The following is a 12,648-nucleotide window of genomic DNA, read 5'->3' on the forward strand; positions in this document are numbered from 1 at the left end:
CCACGGCTTTGGCCAACTTCAAGATGCTGCTGAGTTCGGGGTACGTCCGGCACCATGGCACGAGGTAGCTAGCTAGCATTGGGGGGCATGGGGCAACCGGCACTCGCTTTTCACTTTCTTGGCACTTTATTTTAATTTTTGAGGCGTTCCAAAGTTTTCTCTTCAGTTTTTTTCCAACACTTTTCCATGGCGGTCGTAGTTAGTTGTGGCTAAGTAGAAATTACTTCAGCATGCGGTTGGGCTGCACACTTTTTTCAGGTCAACTGCCCAGCAAGAAAAAGACACTGCCTGGAGCGAGAGAGAGTGGAGAGGTAGTGGTAGGTTAGTCCCCGGGAGTACGAAGAGAGAGTATGCTCCCAGGTGGGTGATCCGTCCGCAGAAAAAGTGCATAATTAAGATCTCAACAGGAAGTTTTGTCCTTCACGGATTTATGTGTCCATGCGGACAGGACAGCAAGAACCGCATTTTGTTCTTCTTTTATTATCATAACTTTTGACCAAAGCACTGAAATTAACAAGTTTCTAGTGTGTGTGGCTCGGCGGGAGGGGGCCGATCGGGAAGCTACTTGGGTGGTGGTGGTGCCTCAAGCTCCGACTTATTGCACTGCTCGTCGATGTATTGAACGGCAGCTTTGTAGAACTCGGTATCCTTCATGTCCTGGTTCATGTCCAGGAAGGTCTGCAGTGTGTCGTTGAGTATCTTCATCTCATGATGATCCTGTGACAAAAGCCAGCGCATGTCCTGCACCTTGCCCATTTGCTCGATTTTCTTGTTAGCTGCATCAGTCGTCGCCAGAGTCTGCTGCAGTTTCTGCTCCTCGACGATGGCCTGCTGCTCATGCGAGGCCTTGCGCTTCTGCAGAAAGCTGATGGCGTTTGTCAGCTTTTTTAGATCGCTTTTGCGTGGATCCTCCATTTGGAAATTATGAGAATGAAAGCTTGTATATTGTATGGGAATTTTTAAATTTGATTTGATTTTTGCTCATTGATTTTGTGGCTTCAAATTCGAAGCTAACTTGACGCACGAGATTTTGGATTGTTTGCCAGTCTAATTTGCCCTGCGAAAAGTTGCAACTTATGAGCAAATGCAATTTATAGTTTCCTTAAATTGCTATATAAAAAAAACTTTGGCATATAAAAACATTTTGCACTGCAACGAAACCCAGAAAAAACTCCAACAAAACTAACTTTTTAGTAACCTGCTTGCCATGCCCTGCCCTGTCCTGCCCCCTAAGAAAATAAGTTGAACTGTAATCAAGGCAACAAACAGACATACATACGTATTACGTATATATGTATGCATGGTTAGCAATAAAACAGGAACGATAAAACTGCAAACAGTTTGAATTGTTGGACAGCCAAAACAGAAATCAGAATTGGTGAGGGATCGATGCGGAAAGTATCTACAGATTGGGCAAAGGGAGTGGTACGTGAAGATACTTAGTTGCCATCTCAAATTAGATGGAAATTGTGTGGAGCTTATCTATTTTAATTCGCTCGTTTCCCCATCGTGAGAGCCAGCAATACACACACACACACACACACATACATAAAAACGCTGGAAATCAGGAAATGACAGAATGCAGGGTGTGGAGTGTGGAGTGCATAAATACAATTTATGTATGCAAGTTTTGTGTTTTTTTTTTTTGCACCCTTTTTCGTTGCTCTGTCGGGCTGGGATGGGCTGGTTCTGTGTGGATGTGGCAGCTGGGGGCGTGGCAGCAGCAGCAGCAACCATAAAGCTAACAAATTGCTGACACAACATATGAATGACAATATATCAGCTGTGGAACAAGCTGCAGCTGCAAACGGTTGTCTGTCTGTCTGGCTTTAAGCGAGCAAAAATGGAACAAATGCCATGGCATCACCGACTATTAAAATGATATTCCCAATTAGCTAAACTCTCTAGTGCCCCTTCACCATCCCATCCTCGAGTGCCATTTGTTGGTGTACTTTGGGTCCCTCACCTCACTTCATCAGCAACTCAACACGCTCAACACTCTTTCAGCATAAATTATCCCGTCAATTCGAGACTCGAGGGGCAATTGAGAGGCACGGCCACGGCACAGAGAACAGAGGACACGAAAAAAAAACCCCTCAAATCATGCAAAAACTTAAAGCTTAAATTGATACAAGAGAAGCCCAGCGCACAAACAACAGATTTATGCATGTGTGTGGGATTTGGGTCAAGCGGAAAAATTCATTTCCGTTTTAGTGTGGAACATTGAAAGTGTGGACGAGGACGAGCAGGACGGGGTGGCGCTCTGGAATGAAATTCTATAAAAAGCAAGGGCAGGCATTATGCAACATTTTTATTGAATTATCATTTGGCCAAGGCCTCATCTTGGGCTTAGAAGAGGTTTCGGTCTGAATCTGGGGGAAACCTCTCAACAGAACGCTCAATTAATCAAATTGACACTTGGATCACTGATAGTCTTTGGGCATCTCTCAGTTCTCTTCACATACACATTTATTGGCGAAACGAGAAACTATTGGGATACATACCTAACATTAATAGGGGGAAATGTGGACCCAAACCTACTGCTCGGGGGGTGGGGGCTGCTTCGATTCGCCACTTTATGCGCACGACGAGAGACAGACAAATGTTGTTTAATATGCGACGTTTGACTTTGTGGCCCATGGAAACAAAAAACAGGAAGTACGAGTGAGTGGCTTGCGTGCGAGTGGCATGGCCTTGTGGTTACTGCTGTGCTGTGCTGTCCTGTGCTGTCCTGTCCGGTGGAGTGAGAAATGGCTGGGTGGGTGGCTCACCTGTGCGAGTGAGTGTCCGTTCCTGTGTGTGTAGCGTGTCCTGTGGTTGGGCAAAGGCCGAGCAAGAGTCTGGTGCAACTGACATGTTCCTTCCTGTAGCTTAGAGGGGGGTGCTACGAGTCGCTCCTTAAGCTATATCCTTAGTGCGTTTGGGCCGTGATTTATAACTGAATTTATTTATTGGTTGAAAGAGGTAGGTTATCTGCAGATATCTGACAATGAAAATAATACTCTGCACTAAAGAGAGAAGTTATTAGCTTACCGTCAGAGTTTACATCATGTATTGTGGGTTTTTTCTATTCCCTTTTCCATTCAGAGTTGTGGAAAAGTGCTCTGGGACCATAATCACTTCCACTTAATTACAATTACCCTCCAGGCATCCGACAATTAAGGGACTTTGTCAAGTTTCGGACAGTTGCACATGACCAGAAGAGTCCACAAACTGAGAGGCATGCCTCGGGTTTGAAGTTGTGTGAGCCCTTGAGTTGTATTCTAAATTGGGGAAATTAACTTTTTCAGACATTCCTACAACTACTTTCAGATGCAACAATCAGGCAATCAGGCAACAAAGCAACACGGAACCACAAATCATAATCAGCAGGAGAGGCTGGGCGGCAGGCAAATATTAATGGCATCTCGGCTGACCAACTGGCCAACCAAATAATAATCAAGAGCGATTATGGCGATTTGTCAATGGTGCAGCTTCCCCCACATTAAATGGCCAGCCAACGGGAAAGTTTAAAGCGACTTAAGGGAAAGGCGAGCAACTTTTATAATTGATTGCCGGGGTATTTGTTTTGAGTTTAGTCCGTGCTTCATAAAGAATATATAGAGTGTTCGAATAATGAGAGAAAAATCCATTTTCGTTCCTTTTCTTGTGCTTTAAGCTGTTCCTTTGCGAATTTACATTTCCATTTGCGAATTTTGCAGCATAAAAGATTTGATGCAGAGGCATAATCAGCCTATAGACACCTACACTAATGCGTATTAAGGACGCACCCAGAAACACACACACAAGAGCATAAGAGCTTACATCGAGGATTGCCTAAGAAATTGTTGCCTATTTAAGAGACAAATCCTGCCACACACACTTTGCCTCACTCACCCTCTCACTCTCTCCACTCAGTCAAAGAAAAAACGGAAATAAATTACATCATGCGAGGATTCAAATGCGGAAAATAGAGTGAGTCAGTCAGGAAAACGCTGCTGATGGGAAAATAAATAGGATTGTGAATAAATCAAAATGTCCCCATATACTCGTAATGGATATGGAAAATGGGCAATGGAATGGGGGTGGGGAGATGTGTCGTAAACTTTGAAGCTTTTTTGGGGAATTACAAAGTATTACGATTTCTAACATTTAACTAATTACATTGAAATACGTTTTTTTGTCATTCAACATTCAACATTGTTCAGTATGCGACAGTATCTGCCTAACACCACCAAGGGCGTGTCTGTCTTCCTGCCTAGCAACTGCAGATGAGTGATACCTGTATTAAGCTTTACATATCGCACTTCTTCGTTTAGTATAGCAAAAGAAAACCCAGCAAAAAGGCAGAAGGAGACAGTGAAACAGTATGGTAGGTTGAACCTTTTTATACCCTTTTCGATTGATCAGCTACAGGATATACTTATTCTATATATTTGACTGGGATTCTGGTAAAGCAATGTTTATTGCCAATGTTTTTGGGTAAGTTTTTTCCTTCTGTGATTCATCGAAACAGCCGCTCAAAATTATAATATCCCCTTCAAGGGTATCAGCAACGGAACAGGCAAGCTGTTGGATTGAGCCGCACAGCACAGCAGCAAAGCAGCACAGCAGCTGGTGGCGACACCTTGCAACAGTTGCGTTGCTTGTTGCCGTGTTGCTGCTTGCTAAGTGGAGAGCGGAAGGCATCGGGAAAAAAGACCTCGTAAAGCTCACGTTGCTAATGCCATCATTTCCAGAGGTGTGAGTGGGTGTACGGGTGTATGGGTGTGTGTGTTAGCCACCATTCTGCATACATATGCATTGTGGTTAAGCAATTTGCAGCAAACGAAATGAAAGTGCTAAGCGCATTGGCCGTCAGTCGAGTCGAGTCGAGGCTTCACACCTCCTGCCTGCCTGTGCTGTCCTTGCATTCGAGTGTGTGGTGTGCAGCAGGTGCGATATGGTAAAGCTGTCACATAGCTGGATGTGTCACTGTGTGTGTGGGTATCTGTGTCTGTGCTCAATGTGTTTTTTTCCCTGCCAACCAACCAGCCAGCCAGCCAGCCAGCTCTGTGGCTTTGCGCTAAATTTCATAATTTTTACCAGCGACTGCTGGTGCCTTTTTCTACTGCTGCTGTTGCTGCTGCTGTGGCTCCTACTCCTGCTGCTACCTCCTTCTACCGTTGTCTGCTGTGTCTCCCAGTCACGTGTCATTCATATCGCGCCATAAACAAACCCTGAAACTCTCTGCTGTCCCCCCAATCTTTCCGTCTGCGCGACCAACCGCTGGCCTCGTTGGCATGGAGCATCGTTTGTTACCCGTCGACGCCACCGTTTTGCAACTTTGCCTTATTTCGATTTATTTGTATGGGAATTTTCTTGTGCATTTTGCTTTTGCATCCCCCTCTCTCTCTCTCTCTCTCCCACTCCAACCCTGCTGTTTTCTCTTTCTCTCTGGCTCAACCCTCGGCACTTGTTAACTGAAAATATTTTCTCATGCGTAAAATGCATGACAAGCGAAGCAGACACAGACGTTGACGCATTGAAATATGGCAGCAAAAGGGGGAGGATAGGATAGGGCAGGTGGGTGCCACCAGGCTCAGGCTCAGGCTCAGGCTGTGCTGCTGGATATGGTAAATGGGGAAGGGGCGACATCCGACGCCACCCCCAAAAGGTTATCGGCTTTAGCCTCTACCATAAAGAACCCAAGAAATGAGCGAAGAACCAAACAAAGTTTTCCATTTTCCCACAATTGATTTAATTGCATAACAAGACCGGGGAGCGAAAAAAGCGAATCATTCAATTAAATATGCAAGTGAAATCGAACCCACAAATAAATGCAAAACAAAAGTACAATTTGCCGGAGCACAATATCAATTGTAGCTATAAATATTCAGCGGAAAAACTGCAAGCACAATCGAAACTTTCACCGCAGTTTGAATATTTAAATGCCGCGAAGCAGAGCGAAAAACAAGCGCAACAAAAAAACAGAATATAATAAAATAAACAAGATAAAGTTGCATCCGACGGTTATAAACAATAATTAAAAGGATCCCTTGGTCGGCGGTAATAACAACCCATCAGGCGGCAGATGGGTCTGGGCTCGTGGGTGTAATCACTGCCCACCCCCCACGTGTTGGCCCAACACAAGTAATTACGGTTGGAATTCATTAACCCTTGACCCTGTGGTGGTCGGTGATAAGGCTGGCGATTCGGCGGGCAAAACTTTTCATTTTGTTACCGCCACTGTGTTGATTTACAGAAAAGTTGATGCAGAAGTGGAGCCAGAGGAGAGTGTATGAATATGAATGAATGAAGCTTGAATAATTCTCGAAAATCAAGGACTTGTAGGCTTTTGTAGGCATATATGTATGTATATGTGTGCTGCAAGAGCTACAGATCGAGTAGGAAATCCTCCTTTTTCAGTAATTTCGTAAGGTTTCATATGCTTGTTGCAACAAGCATTGGACTCGTATCGGACTCCTTTATCACCAAAAGTAAAAGGGATAAGTGCAGGCCAACACTCGTCGAGTTTCTAAGTAGCCACTGGAGAGTCCGGGCAAACAAAAATTTGAAATTTTCAAATGCTGTGCGAGCAAAGTGAAATGGAAAAGGCGTTGAATATGCAGTAGCAGCAGCAACAGAAAACAGCAACAGAAACAGAACTACGACTACGATGAGCAGCAGCAGCAGGAGCAGCAGCAGGAGCAGGAGCAGGAGCAATGGCAGCAATGGAGAGAGGCTGGGGGCCGGGTAACAAATGTTTGCTGGACAATGTCCGAGGCGGGCCAAGAGTTTATCGCTGGACAAGTTTTATGTTAACACTGGCCGCAACAAGACCAGTGGCAATGGCACTGGCAAAGGCAAAGGCAATGGCAGAAGCAGCAGATGCTTGACTCTTTGTTTTTGTGCCTGCTTAGCTCCCAAATGTGCCACAAATATCGAGGCTGAGCGGGGCACTGCCTGGCCTGGCCTGGCCTGTCCTGTGCTGTACTTGTGCCGGAGCTGAAGCTGAAGCTGCCCCCCGAGCCTGATAAGTAAATGAATGTTGCACACTTTGGGGCGCGCTGTTTGCTGGAGATTTTCAATCATCAAGAAAGAGAAAGCAGGCCAAGAGGGTGTTATTAATGCTGCGTTATCAGCTGTCCAACCTCCCCCTGCTACGCCCACTCGTGTACACTCATTGCCTGTAAATTTCAGCGTTCTCTCTTCCCCATGGCCACCGCAAAATGCACAGCCGGAGCAGCAGCAGCGAAGCAGCAGCAGCAGCAGCAGCAGCAGCAGCAACCGACAACAACAGCTGCTGGAGGAGCAGCCTCCACCGCGCTGGGGGGATGTGATGCAGATTTCTGCCCCATGTTGGCATCGTCGCTGGCTGCATAAAAACCCAAAAATTAGCATAATTTCAGGCACTCGGGCTGCGATGGCGCAACACTTGCGACCGCAGATAAGGCGCAAAATGAACGCAGCGCGCGCGTCTTCCCCATGTGTGTGTGTGAGAGTGTGTGGTGTATGGTGCGATTGTGTGTGCTTTGTGTGTGCGCCACAGTGTGTATGCGTGGTGGTATCCACATGCATGCCTGTTGTGCGCGCTGTTCATCGCTTGTTATTTCGGGTGCGTTGTGTAAAAGTTGAGGCATATGGGAGAAGGCAGGACAGGGCACGGCACGGCAGGGCAGCGAGATAGCGACAAATGAATGCCCTAGCTGAATCATGCAAGGATTTCCCTATACTCCTTTGGCTATTACGAATGAGAGTACTCGAAAGTCAGCTATCTCCAATCGCTGCTTTGTTCCTGTTCATTTTTTTGGTTAGTTCGGCCACGAAGTTGCCCCACTGCCGCACAAACAGGGGAACACAGGCACACACACAGAGAGGGGCATTTCCATAAATGCACAACAGCGGCGGAATGGCGTAGCTCAAGATCCTGGACAACGAAAGTAACCTGCAACAGAGTGTGCCCCCAGAGTGGTGGTGCGGCTGCACTCGATGCTGCTGGGGCATAAGCCAGTGGGGACAAATGATAATGTGGGCGGGCTGCCTGCATATGCATGAAGCTGTCTTCTGGCACTGGGTTTAACAGAGAGCAGGCAACGTTCGATTCGACTATAAAGCTGCGATCGTCCCTTTATTGGATTCGCTGAAAGACAACAGCAGAATCCCATTCTTAGTGCATGAAGGAGAGCTCAGAGTAGGCCAAACGTAGGGCGGTGTGAAATGCCATCTTGACGAATGTCTTGAAGATCTTCTTAGCATAGCTGCAGTTCAAGTTAGTCTCGAGGGTGAGTCGCGGCGACAGTAACGTTCGTCGGGGCACATGCTGTTGGCGACTGAAGTGCGGCTGGGCCTCACTCCAATGCCTGCCCAGCGAGAACAGTGCCAAGTTGAGTGGACCGTCGTGTTCTTCGAAGTGTTCCGACTCATTCTCATTCTGTTCCAACTGCTGGCTTTCGATGTCGTCCCCTATCCACTCTTCGGCATCGCCGCCGCCTGAGTAGCGGTGTGCACGGGGCCCCTCCAGCTCAAAGTTCAAGGTCTCTGTGATAAAGCGATATTCCTGAGGTGGCAGATTCGGTCCTGGGCCCACACGCACATGCAGGCCATCGCCGATTATTGCAGCCTGCGCTGCCTGGCGAAAGGCTCTATAATACCGTAGAATCAGTGCCATGCGGCGACGCTCATTGTTGATTGCTGCGCTACAATACCGAATATTCAGTTCTATGCGACGCTCATTCATTTCACGTATTTCCTGCAGCAGCGACATTCAGAATGGTCTGGGAAAATACATAAATAAATTTAGAGCACGTTAACTACCGCAGATAGAGAGTCTTACGTTTTAGTAGAAATGGATCAAAACGTTGCTGCCAATAAAAGTAAACGGAATTAATTTTGGAAATAATTTTAAGCCAACAAGGACAAACAACTTACTACAATTTAGAGATACTGATACTCGAATGACAGCAAAAGGAAACAATGACAAGTTTGAATAACTCGAATTTGATGCGTTGATCGATATCTAAGTTGTGGGAATTCCCCAAACAAGTCCAATTAACATTGATGCGGCAGCATATGTGTGGCCTCGAATTGCTGGTTAGCTCATTCGCCTGGAAATCCATATGACCCTGATTAAGCGTTTCGACTTGGATGCCAACAGCAGCCTCAGTCGAGCTCAAATTGTAGCCCTTTCTGGCTCTGCTGCTGCTGCTTCTGCTGCTGCTTCTCGCATTGCATGATGGGGCAGGGCAATCCATTTGCATGCCACTCAGATACCATGCCTCCGCCGAGAGCCCGCCACCTCAGTCGATCTCTCACATTTCCCCCAACTCGATGTATTCCCAGCACAGCGTCATCGAGTTCTACTTGTTCTGGCCACTGACTCACATGCAGGCTTCATGTGTGGATGGCACGGGGGGGCACGAGGGGCAGGGATGCCTTCATAATTCAGCGTTGAAAGTGGAAAAGTCGACTCGGAAAATGAATGATGAAAATCAGTTCCCCAGGCATTTACCCCTGGCATTCTAATACAAGTATACAATAAACAATTTGCCTGGTTTTTTTCCCTGATTTCCAGAATGAATTGAGATGTCAGCAATCAGAAGCGCTCAGCCCACAGCTCTCAGCTCTCAGCCCTTTTGCCACACTGCACTCCCGAGTGTAGGAGCGGAGCTGCCATTAATAATTGACTATGGAGTGGGTGGTTCACAGGGCGTATGAGTGACTTGACTTGTAATCCACTTTGATTGGCTCCTCCACACTGCGCCACTGCGCCAGTGACGGGCGTCCATTTATTTTGAGGCACTTGACACTAATTAAAATCCCCTAGTTGGCTAATTTAAATGCTGCGACTGACACTGAGACTCTCTCTCTCTCTCTCTCTCTCTCACTCTATGCCTTGACTACTTTTATTCTGCAGCTGCATTGGGGCAATTACCCAGAGCATGTTGGCATAAATTAACTGCTTCCTTTGTCCCCATGGTACTTGAGTGTGTGTGTGTGTGTGTGTGTTGCTGTTGCATGTTCCAAGTTGCAGACTTAACCTGAAGCAGAACCATTGTCGGACTCAGGGATGCTTCTCTTTTTTTTTTGTTTTTGCGATTTCGTTCGTTTGGCATTTGCCATTAGCTCAGGCACCAAACAACAACACACAAGTGTGTGCTGCTCCATGGACAGGATACCCAAGTGCGCGTGTGTGGATGTAGCTATGTGGCTGATGCATGTGTGTGGCGTATCTGTGTGCATGTCATCGGTAAGTCAAGCCGCCCTCTCACTCTACTGAAACGGAGCAGCGTCTACGCATTGCCAGTGGCATGACTGCACCTGCTTGATTTTTTAATGAGGTCTTCTGCCTTCTGTCTCCTCCCCCCCATTAACCACATTCAGTTTGGCACCCAACCTTCCCCCCATAATGAGACAATGTTGCCTTTTGGTTGGGCTTTGATGGTCATTAAGCATCAAAATTTGAACGCTTTAAGCCCTGTTTATTGCCGTCTCAAATTAAAGTTCGTGATTCACGGTCAGATCCTTCGATGGCATCAGCAATATCCGCAGGGTCCGCAGCACGATCCACATGGTCCACAGCATGGGCCACAGCAGGGGCTACAGCAGGAGCTGCCACAGGGACCACAGCATGGGCCACAGGAGCCGCATGGGCCACAGCAGCCGCCGCAAGGTCCGCAGCAGCCACCACAGGGTCCACAGCACGGTCCGCACATTTGTAAGCCGTTACGTTTCTACAAAATATTCAACAAAAAAAAACATTTTATTATTTTAAAAATTTTGTCAATTTTGAGAAATTTTTGTACCATGAACCAGAAAAAAAATTTGAGACTAAACAAAAAATGTTTTTGAGACTAGTCAAAACAATTTTAGGTGTTTACGCCAAGAGCTGCCGAATGTGAATGAGAAAATATGGGAGAAAATAGTAGAGAAGGGAGCTGACACAAGGACAAACACATTGCAAAGAAGACTTGATGAATATTTTTTTTCCAGATTTATGTGGTTTTTGTTTCGAGCTGTCGCCTTAGCAATGAAAATTCCAGCAGAAACTCAGTGAAACTTACAGAAATAACTAAATAAGCCCCAAAATAATCTTTTTCCCATAGTTAATAGGGAATTGAAATGAGATTTCAATCAAGAAGCATCAATCATTTTAGTTTCAGTTAAAAGTTAGAGTTCAATGCACTGTTTTCGGGGTACGGGGGGAGGCAAGTTCAATCTTCACTTCAATCTCGGATGTGTGTTCATGAGTAATTGTTATCAAAGCAAAGTCCCCAGAGGCTTAGCACATCCTTTGCTTAACCTTCAGACAATGGGGACGAAAGCAAACCAATCAGTTTAGGGATTGCGCCGGGCGGGGTTCACACTAACAAATGAATTGAACCGTAAGCTTTGTGGCTCTTTTGCGGATTTCCAGGACACTGCTGGCGCTGCAATTTAAATAATGCATCAAATGAATTAAGTTGCCACCCAAATGAAGACGACAGCACTTTCCATTACATTCCGGCAGTCGGCAGGCAGGCAGGCAGGCAGCCGGGGCATGGTGGGATGGGGTAGATGGGGAGGTGGGTGGGTGCTAAAGCATTTGAGGTAAATGGAGCAAATCCTTTTTCTGGTGCAATAAAAATCGAATCATGTTAACAAAGGAATGAAATGAAGCGCAGACAAAAAGCCAACCAACTAAGATGGCGACTGATTGTGAGTTTTATGTCAGGGAAAAAAAAAATTGCACAAGCGAAAAAAAGTATCCCATCTCCCCTGCGGCTAAGCAATAGTTCTAAGAAATATTTCTATAAAAAAAGAAACTCAGTCCAGTCGCTTGAAATGGCAACCAGAGAAGGGGCAAAAGCGGAGATCCGGTTCTTGTGTGTGTCATTGATATATCGTTCGACCCATCGATACAGGAAACCCATCCAGACACAGAGGATGGCAATAAAAGTGGTAATGACGTAGACGAGACAACAAGAAATATATATAGAACTCCGAGAGCACACCCGCACTCGTGTAAGGATGTTTACCACAAGTTTTAAACAGCATCGGCTATAGCTTGGTTGAGTCATTGAACCCAAAACCGACTGGTTGGTGGTGACTGCTGAGTGCGGAGCGCCGACTACTGCCACACATTCGCAGGGCCACAAAATATTATTTAACATTCACATTTAAATGCGGTAGCTTAATTTTCACCTGTGCGGATGTGACTCGAACACAAATCACGTTGCAAAAACTGCTGAACAGACTGTGATGCGGTGTGGGGGCGGCGACATGCGACATGTGTGTGTGGAGGCACGGAACCAAGTCCTAAATAAAACATAATAGGGGTATGTCATCTAATTAAATATATCCGTGTGTAATTTTGTAGTTTAATTTCAGTAGATGTGGGGAAACTAAAATGCAAAATACACGCAAGCAAATTTTGCATGCGTACAGTGGCCACCAAAGGTATGTAGATCTACATTAAATTAGCAGAAAATATGTAGATGCAGATTTTAAAATGGTTTTTATTTTAGTTTTATTTAATTTATTTTAATAAATTTCATGCAAAACCCAAGTGTGGCGTATACTTTTCGAAAATACTGTAGCTACTAGCAAATAAGCACATGTGGCAAACGTGCCTCGTAGAGGGTTCACACACACACACACACACACAGACCCTCACCGCTTCCGGCAAAATATTTCAGTTGAAAATTTTTA

General features: G+C 45.8%; 2 protein-coding genes and 1 long non-coding RNA gene across 3 annotated transcripts; all 3 read right to left on the reverse strand.

Moving 5' to 3' along the window:
* Positions 1-404: 404 nt before the first annotated feature.
* LOC111073864 lies at positions 405-1,005 on the reverse strand. The gene has a single exon (XM_022366414.2). It carries the CDS (start codon positions 913-915, stop codon positions 562-564), a length of 354 nt encoding a protein of 117 aa, XP_022222106.2. The 5' UTR covers positions 916-1,005; the 3' UTR covers positions 405-561.
* A 7,057-nt stretch (positions 1,006-8,062) lies between these two features.
* LOC111073698 lies at positions 8,063-8,912 on the reverse strand. Its single transcript, XM_022366150.2, has 2 exons — positions 8,795-8,912; positions 8,063-8,735 (listed from the first exon to the last, which is right to left on the reverse strand). Exon 2 carries the CDS (start codon positions 8,723-8,725, stop codon positions 8,129-8,131), a length of 597 nt encoding a protein of 198 aa, XP_022221842.2. The 5' UTR covers positions 8,726-8,735; positions 8,795-8,912; the 3' UTR covers positions 8,063-8,128.
* Positions 8,913-10,382: 1,470 nt separating this feature from the next.
* On the reverse strand, positions 10,383-10,958 carry LOC111073851. Its single transcript, XR_002607758.2, has 2 exons — positions 10,764-10,958; positions 10,383-10,691 (listed from the first exon to the last, which is right to left on the reverse strand). It is a non-coding gene; the product is annotated as an uncharacterized LOC111073851 (long non-coding RNA).
* Between the last annotated feature and the right edge of the window lie 1,690 nt (positions 10,959-12,648).

The sequence above is a fragment of the Drosophila obscura genome, unplaced genomic scaffold (genome assembly GCF_018151105.1).
Source record: "Drosophila obscura isolate BZ-5 IFL unplaced genomic scaffold, ASM1815110v1 contig_4, whole genome shotgun sequence".
NCBI lineage: Eukaryota > Metazoa > Arthropoda > Insecta > Diptera > Drosophilidae > Drosophila > Drosophila obscura.

What these genes read in the sequence shown, in the direction of transcription:
- LOC111073698 (XM_022366150.2), bottom strand. Translation starts at nt 8,725, where the DNA reads ATGTCGCTGCTGCAGGAAATACGTGAAATGAATGAGCGTCGCATAGAA.
- LOC111073864 (XM_022366414.2), bottom strand. Translation starts at nt 915, where the DNA reads ATGGAGGATCCACGCAAAAGCGATCTAAAAAAGCTGACAAACGCCATC.